Here is a 21,926-nt window from a genome sequence, read left to right on the forward strand (position 1 = left end):
TCTTTTGGGTTTGTGTGTGTGTCAGTGAAGCCCCCACTCGTGTTCTCCTCTTTCTCTTCCTTCTTCCTCACTCACCCTTTCTATTACAGATCCCAATATCAATCTTGTGGAAGCCAACAAAACACAAACCACTGGCTATGATCAGGTCAGGATTCAGCCTTGAATCCTCTATCTTCCCACGAGGCAGGATGGGTTAACTCTCCCTGCAGGTAGTGGCATTATCAGTGCCCTCCTTGGTGTTTAGGTGCTGATAAACTGTTTTATTGTGGTGGGTTTAATACAGGCCATGGTATCTGGGACCTGGCAGTCCTGTTCCAGCAGCAGTAGCTCCATCCTGCTGTGCTCTTCCATACTCATACCCTGTGTCACAGCTCATGCCTAGATCTCGCACTGGTATCCAAAGAAAAGATTGCCAGCCTGAAAACATATCCTGGGAAATTGTCAAAATGCCCTTAAAATATGGAAGAGTATTGTTCCCTGTCCTTCAAGGGAATAGTGTTTATCCAGTGAGAGCTTTGGCCCATGCCAGCTGTCCCTGCTCTCAGGAAAGGAGACCCTAATGCTTCCCAGGGCCTTTTCTGATCCATACTCATTACAAAACAGGACCAGAGAGAAGGCATATGAGGTCTGTATTCCTCAGGCTTTCTACAGCAGCTGAAATGAACTTTTAGTTTTGCTGACCTCCCTTCTAGCCTGACTTTGAGACCCCAACTTCCCCCTGATGAACCGAGGTGCTGTACAGATCCAGTCATTTTGACCTCCAGTACCCATTTAAGGCACTGTGGGCAAACATGTGGTTGCAAAATGTTAATGGAAAGATAACAGCCTGAATTGGCTTTTTTTTTGGTGCAAAAAACCAATATATTGTGATAAATTACAAATTATTGTGCATTGTAAGGTGATTTGATGACTTCAACACACTCACTGATAGTTCCTACAGAAGGAGTGTAGGAACAGGTTAACCACTCCTCAGTTCTCTGGCAAACTTTCCTAACCCGTAATTATTAGCTGTTTTATCAATGAGTATCTGAGAAATCTTTCTTTTTAACCCGAAAATCCTTAACCTAGTCCTTATTGCTGCTGAAAGGCAAGGGTGTATGCTGATTTACCTTCATGCCAGTTGCTCCATCAAGGCAATGTAGTAAAACAATTGTGGCTTGGAAAATTTGCAGTTCATTTGCATTGAGGGTGAAAAAAACCCCTTTATTCAAAGATAATTATTGCTTAAGAACTTGCTACAAAAATACCAATGGATTTTTCTTTTTAAATATTGTTTAATATTCATAATATGTTACACAGAAGAAAAGTACATATCCCTACCGATCTGTCAAAGGTAGGACTGGTGAACAATAGGTACTGTTCTACATGGGAAGTGCAAAAAGCTTTAGCTAGGATAAGGGTCATTATCATCATTAGTATTATCATTTTACTCCTCCTTAAACTCTGAAATAAATTGAACTAAGACTTTTCAACAGTTAAGAACCTGATGGAGTTTAATTAACCCGTTAAAGAAAATTCCACTACGGAGCTGAAAACTGATGAAGGAAAATTTAAATTAATGTATTTTAGTTGATCAAAGCACAATCCATGGAACAAAAGCTTCTGAACATTATTTTTTTTAGCCTCCCCTAGATGTTGAAGAGCATTAAGCCTGTAAAAATTATCATTAATGTATGTCAACTCCCCCAGTTTCATTTTCTGGTGACTTTGAGCAGATGTAGTTCACATTTATAACCAGCATGATCTTCACCATCTGAACATTCATGATTTTATGAAATAAGACCCTTGAGACATAATGTTTTATTCCCTCAGGGTGAGATGTACCCATGAAGTGACTCAGATGGAAAGCTTGTCTCTGTTACACTGACTAAACTTTCTCTCTGTGGTGGCACCAAGACTGTCAAATCAGTGGGCGGCGTGGTGTGATTGGCAGTGCCGTTTTGAAGGTCGTTTTGCTCAATGTATTCAAAGTGAGACAGATGTGGCTTTTTTTTTTTTTTCAGTTCTTACTCTGATTAATTGCCTCATTCAATTTCAACTCTATTGCAGTTAAACATTAATTCAGTAGGACTTAATAATGTATTCATTTATGATCTTGCTTGTGCATTAATGACAATGATTTGCTGTTTTTTTAATTATAGGGATCCATGCAATGCGTATTTTACATCCACTTACAGGAAAATGCTATACACTCTTGTTCTTTTATGTCAGATAAATTAAACACTCAAAGAAGTGCTGAAGTACTTTATGAAATATTTCATTCTAAATATTTGCTGCAAAATATGTGTTGCTACAGACTCTAGCTTTAAAAACACTTGGCAAAGATTTGTATATACCTAGGGATTACATCTTTTCATACATTATGTGAGTGATAGTCCTAGACCTCTACAAGAGCCCACTACAGACAAATGTGCATCCTGCATAATAAGAAAGTGCCTTTGTTTCATTTTAACAGTAATTAGGAGGTTTTCTTTGTTTTGTCTTTCTTCTGCCTCAGTTCTTTTCAGTAACTCAGGCATTGTAGAATAAGTGGTTTAATGTGATTTCTGCATCATGTCAATCTGTCTTCCAACCACAAGGCATCACTAGGGGACCCCACTTTCCCTGCTCCCCAAATATTATTTTTGACATCAGCTCACAGATTTTTTGCTAAGCTTGAAGAGCAACTGTGATGCATCTGCAGTGGTTTTAATTCTGCATGGTTTGTATTACTGGGACTTTCCTTGGTCACGTTTCTTATTCCATTAAAAAACCCCAGTTTTTGTTCTCTGAGCCTCCATGTCTATTTCTGCATCATAATGGAGTTCAAAAGTAAATAGTCACACACTGAGTTTTTCCTTGTTTTGTGCCTACTGTTTTGGTACATTTCAGCTTTATTTTATTTCAAACCACGGCATGCTCCCGCAGATGTGGTTACCCAATCTTGCTCAGCACTTTTATAGGATTAGAGCCACACGAGCTCCCTGCATTGCACTGGGTACAGCTGGGACCTCAGTCTCCATTCTGACATGGCTGGGGCTGCAGGTACTGGTTTGCCTGGTAATCCTCAGAGGTTACCAGATTGGGCATTAAGAGCCTTCCCGTGGCCACATTTATACTACTCGTGGTTCCTGCTAGCATAATTACTTAGTGTAGCTTGAAAGGTCTGATCACCTACTGCTAAAATGGCACTTTAATGGGGATTACAGGTTTCCAGCTCGAGTGTTCAGTGGCTTTAATTAAGCAGGAAAAGGCCAGATCAGTAGCAGAGTCAACATCTCTCTGTTGGATGGCATTCTGGTTTGATCCAGGCTCTGCATTGGTCCCACGAGAGTGATGTACTGGGGTGGCCTTTTGGCTGGAAATGATTTTACTTATTCTGCCACATATTGTTCCTCTGATACAGATTTCATTCTCTACCACCTTACTGAAGGCCAGTTTCAAAATTTCTGATGAAAGCTGGGCAGGAATTTCTTCCTTTTTCCTTTTTTCCACTCTCCATTCATAGGGTACATCTTTTTTTTTTTTTTCCTTGTACATGTCAGTCTAAGTATTTTTTTTCATTCTCATTACTACAGAACAACTCTTGGGAAGATATTTGTTTATGTTCCACTAAGGCCATTAGAGTTTTGAAGTTCAGGAAATGTTTACTGATTCCTGAGGTATCTCTGTATCTCACAAACCAATGGGTTTTTCTGGTGATGGTAGAGGGAGGTAAAACAGTGTTTTTCAAATAATCATGAGCTCCATCTTTCTGTCTTAATTATTTTCATCTATCTATCTTAAATATCTTCACTGGGGCATTGAATATTTCTTCTCTCCCCCTTTTATACATTTGTTTATCCACTTGAAATTTAAAGTGTTTCCTTATGTCTCATGGGTTCTTCAATCTTTGGGCAGATAGTTTAAACTTCTGCAGTTTCTTATTTACTGATCTGGATTGCATTGGGGCATCAGCCAGCCTAAGCCAGAAATTCTAATTAGCACTTTACATCTTCAAAGCATTGTACAAACGTGAACTAATCATATATTAATCATGCTGAATTTTACGTTGGCTTATGTATTCTCTCTCATGTGCTGTGTGTTACAACCATCATACCATGAGCCATGGTATTGGAGAGATGAATCCAAGATCCTCAGTGTTTTGTTCTTTAGAAGAAAGGCGGTTGTCTCAAAATAGCTCCTACTGCTTTTCTTCCTTGTCTTTAACATTTGGCACTATCAGTAGTCATTTGAAAAATTTCTATCCTTATGTCTATGGATTGTCCAATTATGATTGCTCTAATCTGTTCACTCTGATTTCTGCTTCTTCTGATTGTTGCTTCACTGAGCTGTTTTCTGTCATTATGTAGGTCCTAGAGTTGCTGAGTAGAATGTAGCATTGGTGTAATTTAAGAAATTTAACATTCAGTGTTTGTGCCCAAATTCACTCTTCTTCCCTAAGCCCATGTAATTAATATGGAATCTCCTTCTTGCTCTTTGCTGTTTGTTTCTAAATTAAATAGAAGTTTTTAGGATACCAGTACTGGTGGGTTCAGAGAGAGCATTGGCACTGCACTGGGCTGTCTGTTACAAATGCAACCCTGTTACTTGTGCAGTGCTTCTGATCACATCTTGTCAGACGTGACTTAACTACAACATCTACAAAAATAAAAAACGCAGTAGATTTATTTTTAATAGTCACTCCTTGAATAAAATAAGTTAACTTAATTGTGAGGGAAATTAGCAAGAGAGCATCTAAACCAAGTGTCCTGGTGTCGTACTGTGGGTAAATATTTAGAGCCTGGTCCTGTAGCATGAGTGCTGTCATTTCCCACCATCCCACCAACCATTTGCTCGTTGCAAAAGCTACAAGTGTCCAAATGAGTTCCAAACTTCAGGACAGATCCTTGTGGAGCTGTGCTGAGCACCACAGGTTGGCAAGGAGCAGCAGAGCATCTGAGGGGCCAGGGTGTTTGGAATACAGGAACTTTAGGATCCTGAATGTTTTCCGGTGACTGAGCACTATAGAAACTTGTAATTCCTGCTGCCTGTGCTCAGAGGAATAGTTCTGATCTGAACCTCTATTAACTCTAGCATGATGCAATTTGCTTAGACATTACCCTGCTAATTACATGTTAACTTTTCATACTTACCATGTACTATACCTCCCAGAGGAAAATACTGTATTCAGAACAAAAAAGATTTAGAGTTCATACACTTAAAAAAATGCATAAGACTTTGGCAGGAACAGAGTATTGAAGTAATCTATCTTCCTAATAACTAAAATAAGCAGCATTGTGTTGTTGCTGTAGGAATTTTTCAGTCATCCTTGGTTAGTTATTTGAAATATGGTAGGATGATGGTTCCCACTCATATATTTCATTTGTTTGTCATCCTTTTCAGAATGGAAATTTCTGAGAACAGATTGTGCTGAAAACTTCTGTGAACTTTGTGCAATTCTGTGAATTGCACAAAGTACAAAAATTTGTGTGTAAACTTAAGTTACAAATACACTTCAGAACAAAATATAACTTTTGTTGACACTTAATAGGTTAGTACTACATTTCTGGATATTACATTAAACAGATCAATACAATAAATGAGGAAATACATCACACTGTGGATTTATCATGTGTGTCATTGTCTTTAGAGGTCATCAGATAAGCAAATAAGAAAGTGCTTTCTCATTTCTTATTTTCAATGAGCAATTACTAGTAATGTTGAAGTATATCACGCGTCATTACTTATTCGGTGTCCTTTGTTAAAAAAGAAGTGTGTAGGTTTAATGAAAGGTCTTTAGATAACCAGGAAGTTGTAGAAATATAGGGAAGTCACGTAAAAGAGACTTTTAAAAAATGAATATTATTGCTCCCTTTCTCTTAGCACTGTGTTCTCAAAACAGGACTGTGGGGTGAAAGATGCATCTCTGTTGTCCTCCAAGAGTCAGGAAAATCAAGGTTCAGAACCACTTGGCAATCTGTGGTCCAAGTTAGGAAGTGAATCCAGTCCTTGCTTGCACTCTTGTCTTCTGACCACTTCACTGCTTTCCAGTGTATGAGCAGCAGAGAGAAGGGTGAGGTGAATGTTACCAGCACACTTGCAGTAACATGAACAGGATTTGTTTTATTAACTCTGGCTCGGTACAGGAGAACATTCCCACCCTCCCTGGTGCGGGAGCAGCCGGGGCAGGAGGCAGAGCTGGAGCAGAGGTGGCTGATGTGCAGAGCCAGGGCTCCCTCTGCATCCCTGCATCCCTGCTGGTAGCCATGGCAACCCCAGGACAGCAACTTGTGCACTGATTGCAAGCCATGAGCATCAAAGCAAGTAATTAGGGAGACAAATGGCAAGTCTTGATGGATTCTTCCATCGGGATCAAAGCTTTATGTAAGTTTTTCGTTCATTTGGGAGCCAGCACTGAGATTATTTGTGTGTTCTATTAGGCTATCAATGAAAATTGGGACCAAAGCTGGATTGTTTCATAATTTTTCAAGGAAGGGCCACTCAACTGAGCCCAAAACCATTTAATAGCCATGATACTAAATCAGGAATTGGACTTGTTGAATCAGGCCATTGGAGCATTCAGCACACACCTTGATATTTTCAGGAGAAAATTGTGCTGAACTGAGGTTTTCCATGTCATTACCAGGAATGCTAACTGTAGCTAAAAAATTTTAAGAATGCAATTTTTAATCCATGACATGTGCCTCTAAAGATTCATATGATTAAGGGATTCACTCTGAATATCTTCAGATCAAGAACAGAGGAGAGTTACTGTCTGAACTGTAATGGCTTGTGCTGTATGAATGCTCTGAAGTGATGCTCTGTGGTCCCTTCTGCCTTTATGCTTTAAAATGTCTTCTGCAATGAAAGACACTGGGCAGCAAAAACCCTGTGGGCAGCACGAGGTCCTCAAACAACAGGGGAGAACATAAATTGAATGATGCAACAATAACTAACTGTAATGTAGATCTTTGCACAAACTTTTGGGTGGGCAAGTTCTCTCAGTACTGGACATTTACAGTGAATTTTAAAATGCACTATTTCCTATTTTCCCCCAAGTGCACACATTTCAATATCCATAGGGTCTGTTTCTCCTTTTCCAAGATTTGCTTTTCTCAAAGGTAACATCTAAATTGGGCAGGAGTTTTTCAAACCAATGAAAGTTCCACAGCACTCCACTGAGTACAGAGCATCATGTGGGATGCAGCCATAGCCCCAAGAGCATCAATAACTTCATTTTGCTGGGATTTTAAGGCAGACATTAATATTTGGGTTGGGCTTTCATTTTTAATTGATGAAGGAAAAGACTATCTGCCTTTCTTTGCTTCTTGATAACGCAAGCTTCTCTTTAGTAACTTCAAACACCCCAATTCCTCAGTTAAAGGCGAATTAAGTTTTTCCTGTATTTAAAATTAGCTCTCTGAGGGTGGTATCAGCTCTCTTTCTTTTATGTTTTAAGTCCCAGTTCTTTAATCTGTTTCTAATACATTCTGTTCAGCAATTTTGCATTTCTGTTTTAGTGGAAGCAATGCTGATTAATTCCTTCTTATGACATCTGTGGCTGCATCCTAGATTAAACCTACTCTAATACAGAGCCTATCATTAAGTGTTAAATATTCTTGCAAGGCTACTTAAATTAGATTCAACATCAGTGGATCATTTAGTAGAGAGTCGTTAATTCTCCATCTTATGGCAAGGCCACATTCTGGTGATGCTTTTAATCAGAAGATTATTGAGGTATGATTTGAAAGGGATATGCTGCCCATATTTTGCCTTTGGGCAAATTATGAAAGGTCAAGTTGCCAAGGAAACAAAACTAAGATAACATTACTAATTCCTGACTCCAAGAGTTGTCTTTCCTGATCATATCATTTGCTCGCTGTACATGCTTAGAAAAGATACCAGCTGACAATATCTCTGCCATTTAGTTCAACAGAAAATGGCTTTATAATTCTTGCTCCTCTAGATAGTGTTCGCAGTGATGACAAGGCTCACCAGAATACTTGGCCTCTGTGGAATCCACAGATTGGTTGGTTTGTTCACAGATAAGGTAAATTATTCCTGATTTATGGAAGGGAGAAGAAGGAAGGGAAGGGTTACAATTTACATATTCAAAGATAGCTGCAAAGTTAAGATGTTACCGGTTTTGACAGGCTAATTTACAGCTCTTTAGAGAATCCTGATGTTCATAAAGTGAAGAGCACTTGATAACACAACTTCATTAAGGCCCCTCAAGTTAAACACTCAGAGTCGCTTCTTCTGGTCACTGGTCAGGCCACTGGAAGAGCCAGGAGGATTTCTCCAGTATTTGCTGCTATCCTGAGTGTCATTCTTCCTCTTTTTCTGTCATTTTCTCTTCTCCTTTCCTATTCCAGGTGGGAAGCAAGAGTGTAGGATTGGTTGTGGTGCAAGAGAGCCAGGATGTTATGATGGGCCCGTTCCTGCCTCTTTCTCCTTTCCATCCACACCTCTGTGTGTGTGTTTCTGTTCAATTTCTTGTCCTTCCTTTGGAGAACTCATGAGAAAGGAATCATTTAATTCCTTTAAGTATCAGCATCTGAGATTGTGGGAGATTCTGTCCTTAAATTTTCACGGGGAGCTGTGCTGTGTCGTAGGGCACTGCATAATGAATACGACCCTGCCAATCAAGACACTCTGTTTTATATCACTTATTACTAAATTGAAAATGGTGTTTTACTACAGCAATAAAGGGCTGGTACAGCATGAGGTACATTTTTATACAACTCTATGAACTTTGTCATTGAAAACATTATAGCCTTGAATTTGAGAGCACAGTGGAAGGCAGTATAATTTGATTACCTATATTAATCAAGTAGAGTACAACATATAAAACCAGTAATGCATAAGTCTGACTGGAGCCAGATAACCCTCTTGTGCATCTTAGAAAGATTTATTTTCTGTAATATAATTCATTTGACATGAAAGTATCATAATTGCAGTTGCTAGGAAGGATTTCTTTCTTTCCTTTTTTAGGGAAAAAAAAACTATCATGCTTTCAAGAGCAGTTTGTTCTTCTAAAGCTCTGCTTACTGAAAATTGAAAACAAAGATTTGTTTTTGTAATTGTGGCAATTATTCATTAGCCAGCTGAGCTAACACAGTGGTTTGTTTTGAATACTGCTTCTGCTTCATGAACAAGTATTAGGTGTGAATTTAAAAGAATATTTTTTGCTGTACATTGATTATTAGTTCTGTAATTCTCAGCCTGTCCTTCTCAAAGCTGCCCAGAAGCTCTTGAGCCTTCAGTTACCTGTGCAAGTGCTTTGCATAAACTCTGAAAAGAACTTCCCTCAGTCACTCCATGAAGAGGCTTTAAAAGCATATTTAAACACACCTGATTGCTCTGCAGTCTGTGAAAACCCCTGTTGTTATTGGATATGCAGCAGGGACACATACTAATAATAGCATTATCGTGAGTTGCTGTTTATGCATTTTATTGCTGAGTGTGGCTGCAAACCACACGTGAGCTGGTTGGTGTATCACAGCTGATGCAGCAACATTCACAATTGGAAAAAGAACAGCCCACTGTGCTATATTCCTTAGATTACATTGAAGATGCCCAAATGTATATCCTAGGCAATGCTTGTCCTTCACATCCAAGACTTATCTACTTTAATATTTCTAAGATCTAAATGGAATGAAAGAAAAGAAGTAGTCTTAATTTGCATTGTATTAATGCTAATGACAGGTGCTGGATATTGGGGGTGTGGGGGTGTGCAGAGGTGGTTTTTAGTTTTCATATTTAAATTCCTTTTTTATTTCTCTCTTGGTGAATTTCTTTGTTCCAGGGTAGTTTGCCTGTGGTGAGTGGGGCAGCCATCCCTTGAGGTTTCTTTTAAAAGCAGTGGTTGAAATCTGTAAGGAAATCTCTGGATTTCCTTGGAGAAATAAGCCTTCTGTAGATGTCTCAATTCCTGTGCTAAATATTTTACCAGATTTGAATTTTAATGTTCAATAATGCAAACATTAGTGGTGGCTATAGTAAGCTTTATATTTTTTACCCACAATAACGTAAACCTTGCTATTAGTTAAATAGCAGTGGAATTAAATAACATTAATTATTACATTAATTATATATAAGCATAGTGAATCTTGTCCCTGACAGTAACAGAGACTTTTAGTGACTAAAGGCATTTGGCAAAACAAAGCAGCTGAATCACATAACCTTCATATATTCATTAAGTGAAGAATGAGCTGAAGTTCTTTTTCACTGAATTGATGTATTTTGAGAACACAGTAGGTGCTTTAACATTGTTTTCCATGTCCAGAATCCCTAATTAAACAGTGCTGTAAAATATTCTGTTTACCGGGATAGTGGTGGTGATGTGTTTCCAGGTGTGCAGCTGCTCAGCCCAGCTTCACCACCTGAACTCAGCCTGGCTTTGCCCACTCCTCCTGCCAGCTCCAGCCTGAGGCACAGCAGAGATTTGCCTTTATACCTGAGCCATGTCAGCTCTGGTTCTGAAATCAGTCCCCTCTTCTGAATGCTTATGTTAGACATTTTTGGGCCTTCAACTTGAATTTGAATGCAAAAAGTTCTAATATACCTGTGGGGAGACTTCAGGTGTCTTCATGCATGATCTGGTGTGTTCTTTTGTTGCTGCACCACTTGGGCTTAAAGGGAGAAGTAAGGAGGAAAGGAAGTTGGCAGCATGAGAAAAAGTGTGTGTAAATATACATATAAAGAAATTAAACGCATACATGAAAAAAAGAAATAAGCATTCTTGTGAATGAGCTGTAAGAAACCCCACAGCAAGTTTCATAACCAGAAATCCATCACCCTCACTCCAGAGGGTGGCTGTCATTAAGCAGGATAGGGAGGTGTTTGGAAATGCCTTTCCTCCTGAGTTCCATGCTGAAATCCTCTCTAACAGCTTCCTGCAGCTCATAATGGTTCTGCATGGAGGGAAGACAGCCATGCATGTTCCCTACTAAATAAATATGTAAATGGAGCTCCCAAACAGAGTCACATAGCATGGAGTCACATAGCTGAGAATAACTAAATGCCTTCCATTAGAGGAGGGTACTTAAACAAATTCTGTTGTTTTGTGCTGGCCCAATAGTTTTTGGTGACTCCACAGTGACGTGGACATGGCATAGTAGTAGACTCGATTTGCAATCCAAATAGAAGAAAACTGATGTTTATAGTAAATGGGGAATTACTAGACAGATCATTATGGTTAAAGTGGCTTTTGTCTATATCCATATTAAGTCCTGAACTCCTTAATTTTAGAGAAAGCTTATAACCCCCTCTCCAAACAGCAGCAGCCTCTCATTCTTATAAATAATGGCTTTAAGCCATTTTTCTTCTGTTGGACGTATCAACAGAAACAAAATCAGAGTTGCTCTGTGCAGTCACTGCAAATCCCATCTTGGTTTCTGCTCCTCCCAGGAGAGCACGAGGGACCAAAGCAGCTGGGACAGGGTCCAGGTAACTCTGGGCCAGGAGGCAGCAAGGCAAGATGTCTCTTGCAAGCACTTGATATTAGTCATAGCCTAAAACAAGAGAATTAGAAAGTAATGGACATTTCTCTGGTTCCTTAGTGAAAACCCATGCACAGCTTCTGTAATGTCTCCAAGAGTGTCTGTCTAATGAAAAGAAAATGAGTGACAGGTGACACAATGCCCAAGCGAGGGAAGAGGGAAAAGAGCTTGTGAGCACTTCAGAAGAGAAGCAGGCTGCATCCCTCTTCTTGTCAGAATTTCCTGTGTTTTGTAAATTGGTGAAAAGCAGCATCAACCACTCAACTCTGTGTGCACTGTTCTTTCAATTACCCAAGTGTCGCTGTGGAGGCACCACCAGAGATGGTGTGGAAACAAGGAGAGATAGGAAAGAGGTGAAAGAGCTTCAGTTCGTTATTTGTGTGATCCCTGCAAATGCTGGGCTAAGAGTGGTCCATCATTCACGTTACCCTTTGGTGTAGTCATAGACAGTACAAGTGAAAATTACCTCCTTCATTGTCCCATCACTCTCCTTCCTGGGAAATATGGGCTGAAATTAAGCATAAAATTGTATGTTGGGTTTCCCAAGCTTTCCCAAGGGTGCTGAGATTCTGCAACCAGAGATAAGGAGTCAATCACAGTCAGTAAATTGACTTCCAGGCAGCTACATCAGCCTACCACTACATACTTAGAATGAGTCCAAATAATTAAAGAGAAAATGAGGTGATATTGAAAGAGGTGTATTATAGGGGGATGGATGGATGGATGGATGGATGGATGGATGGATGGATGGATGGATGGATGGATGGATGGATGGATGAATGGATGGATGGACAGATAGATAGATAGATAGATAGATAGATAGATAGATAGATGATAGATAGATCTACTTTTTACTGACCATTGAGTAGAATAGATTGATTCTGGAAAGAGCATCATTAATTCATCCAAAAATTATGGCAAAGCACTCTACTGGTATATTAAGGCCTGAAATAGGAGGTATAATGTGGTAAACCAGCCAGAAGGCCTCTCCTGGTACCAGACTCCTGTGTGTAGATGGCATTGGATGCTGACTTTTCTATTTTTAATGAATGTGTCTTTATTAAGCATTTAGGTAGCAACATTCATCTGTGTAGGCTCCAGTAAAAGACTGCACTATGGAAAGATCCTTTTACCTTTCCTTTTCCGGGGAAGGGCAAGGATGTGGGAAATGAAGAGAAATTTGGTGGCTCTTACAGCTTTTTCAAGATGGGTTGGTCAGTCTCTCCCTTGAACCAGGTAATTTTTAGACTTGGGTGGAAAGCAGGCAGCTGTAGATCTTATTTTGTAGATCTCAAGGAATAATTTGTGATTATCCCTTTTTCTCCAAAGTGCTTTCCTGTGTATAGGTATAATAATAAAGAAACCATTTTCAGCATAAAAGATGTGCTTGTCAAACCACAGCAATGATTTTCCAGTTCCTGGCTTTTTTAGTTGTGCAGCCTTCTAATATTTCTGCTTGAATTCTTTCACGACAGAAGCAAATGAAAATTACACCGTGGTTTTTAGGTCTCTGTTCCCTGATTTTTGCTTGTCATGTCATGAACTTCTTCGAAGCAGTGAAATGGCAGCCCATCTCCCTGAGAGCTCCAGACAGATTTCTAAAGTTGTCTTGTTAACAGCTTGTCAGAAACCTACATTTCAGTCTCGCTGAGTTTATATCATGCAAAAAAAAAAAAAAAGTTGCTGGAAATTATGATTTTTACAGGTTCTGACATTTTTCTAAAGAACTGAAATGCTCAAGGCTGCTGTCTCCCTTAACAGGCTGTGCTGTTTTGGGTAATATTCTGCGTTGCATCAACTGAACATCAGAGCAACATTCAGTTTCTTCCCTTTAACATGTTCTTTGAATTATTTAAGGTGTTTTGATGTTGGCTAGAATTCGTAACAAAGTCCTCCAGCTTTTATCCTAAAATATCAAAAAGGTTGAGATTTTTTTCCTTCCCCCCCTTCCCTTTTCTCCCTCTTCCCTAACCCTTCCTCCCTCCCTCCTCCCGCTTTTAATAGATCCTTGCATGGATCATCAGGGGACTTTCTTTTATGTTGTACAGCATGAAATGACTTAGTCAGGGTCTTCCTGATTAATTTATGAGTGCTATGAAAAAGGGAAGGGGGGAAAAACAGTCCTTGAGGGATTGACCCTAAGCTGCAGCAGATCAACTCAATTTTATGGAATGAAAAGAGACTTAAACAGTATTTTTGCGTCGGTTTCTCAACCCACAGAGGTAGAGAAGCTCCCTGCATCGGGCAGGCTGGAGCAGGGCAGGAGGTGCCCATCTCTCCGGGTGGCTGATGGAGAGGAGCTCCAGTCTTTGGAGGCATATTTAGAGTTAAAGCTGTGGCAGATTGGTGGATTAATGTGCTCTGCCTCCAAGGGACAAATGCTCTTTTTTTTTTTCTTCTTTTATTTTTTTCTTTTTCTCTTTTCCCTTCCCCTTGCTCCCTCCTTCCCCACTCTGGGCTTGCAGATGACAGCTGTTGGTCACTTAACAAAATGTCCTCTTGATTGCTGCTTCACAACAGGGGCCCCCTCAGACCAAACAGCACATAGCCCGTACAATGCATCACTGCCCCTCAAAATTAGTTATAGTGCTCTGGGCTATTCTCAGCTGCCATAGCTAATACTCTCTTGCTGTTCTTCTCTCTCCCCCTCGCCCTCCCCCTCTGCAGACAAAGGCTCAGCCTATACATCTGTAGTGCTCATAACCTCCCCCTTCCCCCAGCCAAATGCTGAGGAGAGAAAGGGAAAAAAAAAAAAATTGCTGCCCTGAGGCTCAATCTGTTTCTTACAGCTCTACCCCGGCACTTGGAAGCCTGAGCTGGTCTAGCCATGGGGAGGCCCTGACTCATTTCATCAAGCTGTCAGGGAGGCAGTGGAGCTAAGAGGACTCTGCTGCCTGGGGCAAGTTCAAGTCAACATTCGATTTCCGTCCTCCCCCCGGCCCCCGCCTTTCGCTTGGACACTTTCTGTGCTCTGGATCTAAACTTCTCCCCGAGCTGCAGCAGCTCACAGCTTCTTGCCAGGAGGAAGGACTTGTGGGACCTTATAAAGGACACAGTGGCAAAATTGCTGCAATAAATCAGTGGCCCTCTGACACTTGGCGGTAGCTTAATGTTTTGGCACTTTCTTTCCTGTGTATGCCTCAAGTCCCATTAGCAAGCTTTTCTGTCAGTCTGGCTCATGATAAAACTCTCTCTTCCTATCATCTTAAGCAAGCCCCTGCAGACATGAATCTGATGCCAGACTTAATAGGAAACAACACCCTCCCCTGCACACCCAAGCGCGCATCCGTACGCGCTGCCACTGCTCCTGGGAAGTCAGCTCAGAGGGCATGGAGAAGGGAGGGCTCTTAAAAACAGGCTTGATCTTACTCCTTCCTTTAAAAGAAGCATTAACAAGCCAGGATTTAAGCTTAGTACTTCTCCAAGCCTTGCTATTAAAAGAAAATTCAGTAACTAAATATGGTTGGAAATAGTAAGATAGCGGTAACATAGCTGTGGAGTGGGTGTGCAGGCTGCATAGGTGTCTACACTGTTCAGATATTCTGTGCCACTTTCTACATGCAAATTCTACCCTGCCAGCTTTCATTGTAGTGTTATAAGCAGTATATTTAATGTTTTTGCCTCCTCTCCTCTCAGCCTTGCACTTCCCCAGACAGTTCTAGTTGCAGGTAGACTGGTGAGATTGCAGGTCCCTCCAGGCTGGGATCTGTTTCTTCACATGGCTAGCTTAGATGTCTATCACCCTCTGCTTAATCATAATATAAATAATATCTATAGGTATGTGTGTTTATGTGGAGAGATAAAAAACAAGCCTTTCTCTCAGCTGTCTGGGCAGTGTCTGGCACAACAGGGCCCACAGCCTTGGGACTGTGTAGGCAAAACCTAAATCAAAAACCACTGAGTTTGGGTGAAGTAGGAGGTAACCATGTTTGTGTGGATAAGCTGAGGTGACTTCTCAAAAGCTTGGAGGAAGTGGCTCCATTTGAAACAACCATACTTTTCTGCACCCATCGTGACGTAACGTCCAGGTACTGCCAGTCTTGTTGCAGGCTTAGGAGACTTGGTTGGTTTTGTTTTCATTTCTTGAAGCTCTTATTCCTGGTATGAGACAGTTCACATGACTGTGTGATGTCAATTAATCAATGTAGTGTTTTTATTATGTGAAGAAAAGCTGGATGATGTAGTAGTTAAAACATTGGGGGTAAGAAAAGAGTTGAAGGACACTCTCCTGATTCCTAAACTCACCAGAAAATAATGAGAATAATAGTAGAGTTTTAATATAGCTTGTAAGGAGCTCAATGCCAGTCTAATGGTAAGAGAAGGTCCTTTGTCAAATATGCTGTTGCCTCTTTTACAGTAGCCATAAGTCCATCTTTGTCCCCTCTTGAGGGTTTGTAGAAGGAGGTGATGGAATGTATCACAGCTCATTGCCTGGTTGGAAAGGGTCTTGTAAAGAGAGATTTCATCCCAGGCATCCAAAAATTGAGAAACCACAAGGCCCAGTCTACACACATATAGACTCCATCTGTGAATCCTGAGTTTAGTGTTGTCCTGCTGAACCTCACCTCGTGGGAGGCTTCCTTCCCACTGGAATCTGTCGCTGCAAGAAATTGTTTCCAAAAAGCTGTGCAATTAGGGGTCGACTTTGCAAACATTCTTGGTGGAATTGAGATGCAATTGGCACAACCCAGTGAATAATCCCTTTAGGAGCCTTTATGAACCCTGTACAATGGCTGTTTACAGTCCTGCTTATAGACCAGGAGTGTTAACAGGACTTTAGAAAAATCCAGGTAATTGAAGCTTTTGTCTTTCAATGAGCCCCCGTTGCTTTCAACAGTTGCCATTCTCCACATTTTCTTTAACTTTCTTTTTGTTTTGACAAGGGCTTTTGTCCCTCCACAACAGCAGCGTGGGAGGTGGACCTGGCCGGGTGGTGGCCTCAGCCTTCGCAGCATGGCCTCCTCCTCCTCCTCCTCCTCCTCCTCCTCCTCCTCCTCCTCCTCCTCCTCACTCGGCATAAGTTGGCTTTTAAGACACAGCAAATCCTCTGTGGCTGAACCAGAGTTTCTCCCATGAGTGCATTATTCATCCCAGCATCCCAGGGATGGAAGTCCCTGCTCCAGTCTCTGTGCTGAGCCGGGGCTCTGCAGGCAGGGGTGAGGAGGAGGCTGGAGGAGTTCCCACAAAAACTGAACCAAACCGGGGCTTTTCAACACACACACCCCAGCCAGGGGAGGGACAGGGGTCAGCAGTGCTTCTGCTTTTCACAGCTCTGTCTGGGCCCTTTGGTTTTGCTGGCGTTGGTTTTTCTGTGCTGTTGCTCGTTTAGCAGCCTCTGGGTTCCTGTTTCTTGATGCAAGTGTGGGAGCCTGTTCCTTTTACATGAAACAAAGAAAACCTGTGGGAATTCTCGAGCTTGGGGTCTTTTCCACCAAAGCTGGTTGTATTTTCCTCAAGAGTCAGTGGGAGGTTAGCATAGGTTGGTAGCCATGAGTCTGAAGTTTTTATTTTCTTGTATGTTAGGCAGAAGTCCATATTTTATAAATATCAATGTATTAAGTCTTCCCCACGATCTCTCATCCTGTAGGCCAGTTTGGGACATTCTCACATGGATTAAGATAAGTGTTTTGGTGGTTTAAAGCCAGGTAGGAACCAATACAAAGGACAGTGTGTGTGTGAGTGATCCTACACGGCTGCAGAGGGGGCAGAGGATTTGCTTTCACAAGGCAAAGAAGAAATTAGGCAACTCACTGCCACAAATGCAGTTTTTAAACCACTCATCTTGCAGTCACAGCCTCACAGAAGGCTCTGTGTCCGCACGGAGCCACATTCACATCCACAGCCCTGCTGCCTTCTGCAGTTTCCAGACTGATGCAATCGTGATTAAAGTAAGGAAGATGTAAGCTAAAATGAAACAAAATTCTTTGCTGTCTTTTCCATTTTAAAAGCAATTAATTATGAAGTCTTTACAGATCTTGAATGGGAAAAATGTATCCTCAGAGAGCAGATGTTTGCTTCATTCATATGTCTGTTTATAAAATCTAGCATGAGGATTTGATGGTTCACTGGTTTTTTGCAACTTTCACTTATCTACATGAGACAAAGTTGCATATTGGTACAAAGCAAAATTAGGCACCTAAATAAAGCAGTTCTGCACCTTTTAGTAGTGTAAACCATTTGTAAGAGGGTTTTATACTCATTATAGGTATATTGGAGGTAAAATCTGTTTTCAACAAGAAAAACCCTCTTGTCTCTTTTTTTAACATCATAATGCAGGAAGAATTAGAAAGACAAGTTTTGTTACAAAACCAGACAAGACTAAAATACTACCTTGTATTTGAATAATAATGGTTACTAAAGTTCAAAAAATAGTTTACATCTTAAATATTTTTAAGCTAAATTTGGTAATGTTTACAGTACTGAGGTTTTATTGAACCAGGACTCATAGGCAAAAGTATCTGAGATTTAGTGATAATTTTGAATGCTTTCTAGTCAATGGATTTCAAAGTTTAATTTATTTGGTTATTTTATTACTGCAGTGTACAATTTTTAAGCCACTGTTAGAATTAAAGTTTGTGTTGATATTGCCTAAGCATACAATTTGAAGAAAGAAACCCGTGGCTGAGTGTGCTAACTTATTTTTATGCCATTCTTGCAATAGGTGTAATTCTGCTGTAACATGCTTTAGTCTGAATGATGAATCACAGAGTGAAAATATTCTGCCTCTAAAACATGAGTGTTCATGTGAATGGGCACCAAGATTAACATGGTAACTTTAGTGTAGACAGGTTTTAAAGGATAAAATAACAAGGTCCTTGTGACCCGCTCCCTTATGCCAGTAATTTGGGGGAATGCACAGTCCCTGTAGCATTAGGGCTTGATTTGAGCTGGGTGGAGGTGAAAGGCAGTGTTTCTCAGGAGCATGTAAATAATCAGAAGTGGACTGCTGTGGCTGCATCTTCCCCCAGCCCAGCTCAGGTTTGATGAATGTGTTGCTCTGTCAGCATGAATTATCACTGTCTTGGGCAAGCACAGATGCAGCAGGTACTGGGGCAGCCTTGGCCCAGCAAACCTGCTTCAGCATGTCTCAGTGTGATGGACAATTAGTCCCATTCCAAGCCCACAGCAGACACTTGTAATCGTTTGTGGTTGCGTGACGTGGGTTTGGGGAAGTCAGCAGATGGCCGCTCGTGGTGATTTATCAGGACTGAGTTTACTTCTGGTTTGTGAAACAAAACCCCAGAAACTGTGTTTCACATAATAATTTTCATAAAGGTCAGTGACAGAATAAAAGTCACAGAAAAGGCACAAATGGCTTGTGGCAAGGTATTTACTAAAGACATGGCTACCTGATGTTCTTGCCTACTACAAAGCAATTGGCTGGGACTTTGCGCAGTTTGCTGGTGTTAACTCTGTTTTTTCCTGTAGAACTTCCCCACTCACAGCTCCTGGCCCCTGCAAGGCAGTATCCTATCACTTCTTCCATTTTTCTTCAAGTTCTCTCTTTTCCAGAATGGTTGCCCATACAATTAGAACTGTGCACATCCTGCTAAACAGTCAGATTTCTCTGTGAAAAACATGCTGTGGATCATGTGGGGCAGTGTGAAATGGTTTCCTTTTGAAAGAAAAAGAGTTCTGCTTAGTCAAAACTATAGAAAAACAGGTTCCTTAAACCAAGAATTTTCACTGCAGCAAAATGGGAATAAGGTGTCAGTTGGGAAGCTGAGCACTCTTCACTGCAGAATCACTGTGGGAGATTCCTCCAATATATCAGGGCTGTTTGTGTGCTTGGTGTGTTTCAGAGAATTTAAAAATAAAAGGTTCAAATAGAAGAAGAGATTAAATATTCTCTCATAAATCAGCAGAAAATTAAGCTGAAATTTCTGCTGTGTGACTTGAGGATAAAAGAATGTGACAGGAAAGATCCCCCTTCCCCACTCCAGAAGGAAATCTGGACAAAATGACCAAACAGATCTATTCCTTCTTTTACATTCATGACACTGAATCATGTGCGTTCTCATGGACCATTTCCACATTTGGAGGTTACCACTGCTGACTTGCAGAGTCCCCTCTTGTTGACCCAGTGAACTCTGTAGGGTGCTGCCAGTTACAGAAACCCACCAGGCCATCCCCATCCTTGGCTGAAGGAGAAAATTCCCTTTGGGCTACAGAACACACTGACCACTTCTGTCAGCATAACACAACCCAAGAGATTTACTGCTGCTCCCAACTGTAAATCCTTCTGTGCTCCAGCCAGCAAGATGTGCGTGTCCTGAAATGCTCAGTGCTCAAGTTATCTTTCCGTCATTTGTGCTGTGAAAATAGAGCATTTCATTTTCAGAGCCTGAGAGAGATTGCACTCCAAAACTCTTTAAGTAAACACTTCCTCCTGGGATCGTGATCTCATTCAAACTAAAAAATGTACCAGAATTTATGATGTATTTTAATTACTATTCTTGGTACCACTCATTAAATTAGAAATTGATTGCCAGTTTCACAGTTTCCTTGTTAGATGACAAAGTGCTTATCAAGGTGAAGCAATGCAAAACTGTTACTATATATTCCATGATTTGGGATGATAAAAAGGCGTGCTTTTTGTTGTGGTACTCATGTTACAGTGGTTGTTATAATGCATCACTGATTGTCTTTTTTGTTTAAAGTTTGCTTTCCCCATCCAAGTAAGAGTACACCATAAATTTGTATAAGAGAGGATCTGGTTTATGCTAGCAATGTAAAAGGCATTTCTGCAGCCATCAGAAGTGTGTTTCATTGAACTGTGAACATCATAAACAGCTATCCTAAAGATTTAAGAGGATGATGCAAAAGATCCCTATACATGAAGGTGTTTCTCAAAATCTTTTTTTCTCTCTCTAATCCACAGTGTGACAGCGAGAGCGATATTGACGATAAGGTAAGACTGAATTTTCTTATTTCATATGCTTGGAAATTCCCTGATAGTCACAATAAGAATGAATTTGAAAATAACATTTTCCTCCAGTCTTCATGTGAAATTTAAAAATATCTACAATTGAATGAAAAAGCATCAGATCAGCTACTCTGTGATCTTCACTAGCTTCTATTTAGAGGAAAGAGAGTCCTGTTAACATAATAGTCTTTATTGATTATTATGTGAGCATTTTGTGAGACCTGAGTTAAAGCATTAGTGCTGTTTCAGAGGAAGTTTCCTCTGATAACTTGTCAGGAGCCAATATTTTATATATAGTAACCTTTGAAGATGTCAGCTTTGTAATCAGTTGGAAGGTGGGACCTGCCCTCCCAAGGCGGTGTGGTAACTGTCAAGCAGTGTTTTGTCATGATGCATGCATATTTATCACAGAGCAATGATTTTTCTGACCTTCTTTTGAATACAGAGGTTGGTCATTGAAAGGTTGTAGTTTGTGTATGGGGATTTCTTGTTCACCTCTGCAAGGAAAACAGACAAGTCCCACTGTGTAGCGCCAGTGGCACCGTGCTTTCAAAAATCAAATATATAAAAGGCTTGAGCATTCCGTACTAGCTTCTGGCAGATCAGACCTGTCAGCCTCAGGTCAGCTCTTCATCAAACCTTTATTCTATTTTGGCTGTCCAGTCTCTTGCATTCATTGATGAGAAGCTGTGGCACAGAGTTTTCTCCTGGATCAGCTGAGTTCAGGTAGCCCTGTGTCCTCAGCAGCACACCAGCTGCATCAGAGGTTACCACGAGTTCAAGAGACTCCTCTGAAAGCTTTTTGTTAGTATTGTTAGAGCTTTAGAAACACCAGACTTTCTTCAACTTCTTCTTTTAAAAATATCATGAGATACTAAATATTCTTGGAGTATGGTAAGCTGTGTTTTGAGACGACAGCTTGATTGAAGAGAAACATTTAAATCGCGTGTTGAATGAAAGATACTGTACTTATTTTATTTTATATTATTTTAAATTTATATGAGTATATATGTGTAAAGTCACTTGCTGAAACCACCCCTGTCCCCAAGTTCTCTTTCTTACAAGGTTACACAGCAGCAGAGCTGACAGCAGGGGTGGTGAGGGTGAAATATTGTTCCCTAAAAGCTTAGATACCATGGGGTTAAAACGTTTCCCAGACTGCCCAATCAAAGGAAGTAAAAGCAATCACTTAGAAAACTGTTTAAAGATCTGCCAGTCAAACCTCAGATGAAGTTGTAAGTGACATGTAGTTTTATTATACAGCTATGCTATTAATGATTATCTAAATTACACTGGTAGACCCAGCTAGCGGCATTACATCTGAGACTGACGTTTGTTAGATTAGGTTTGACTTCACCTTGTAGAGAAGAAATTGAAATCTGAACAACATTGATTAGCTTTCAGAATGTGGGATCTGAGGTTACCTTCAGAGGAAGCTGCATTGTGTTTGGCTGGTAACTTGCTGTCCTTTACAGCAAATGAAAGGCTATTATAGTGTTCCTTACCATTAATATGACATTTCTTTACATTTCTGT

The 21,926-nt window shown here is 40.5% G+C and overlaps 1 protein-coding gene across 20 annotated transcripts in view; it reads left to right on the plus strand.

Annotated features, from left to right (window-relative positions):
• The window catches only part of FBRSL1 (fibrosin like 1), a 495,033-nt gene that overhangs the window by 305,892 nt on the left and 167,215 nt on the right, over nt 1-21,926 (plus strand). For all 20 annotated transcript variants that reach the window (XM_074554517.1, XM_074554525.1, XM_074554511.1 and 17 more), the window contains one exon: nt 20,347-20,376. In XM_074554517.1, coding sequence (XP_074410618.1) covers nt 20,347-20,376 — 30 coding nt within the window. The remainder of the gene's footprint in view (nt 1-20,346; nt 20,377-21,926) is intronic.

This window comes from Zonotrichia albicollis, chromosome 18 (genome assembly GCF_047830755.1).
Source record: "Zonotrichia albicollis isolate bZonAlb1 chromosome 18, bZonAlb1.hap1, whole genome shotgun sequence".
Taxonomy (NCBI): Eukaryota; Metazoa; Chordata; class Aves; order Passeriformes; family Passerellidae; genus Zonotrichia; species Zonotrichia albicollis.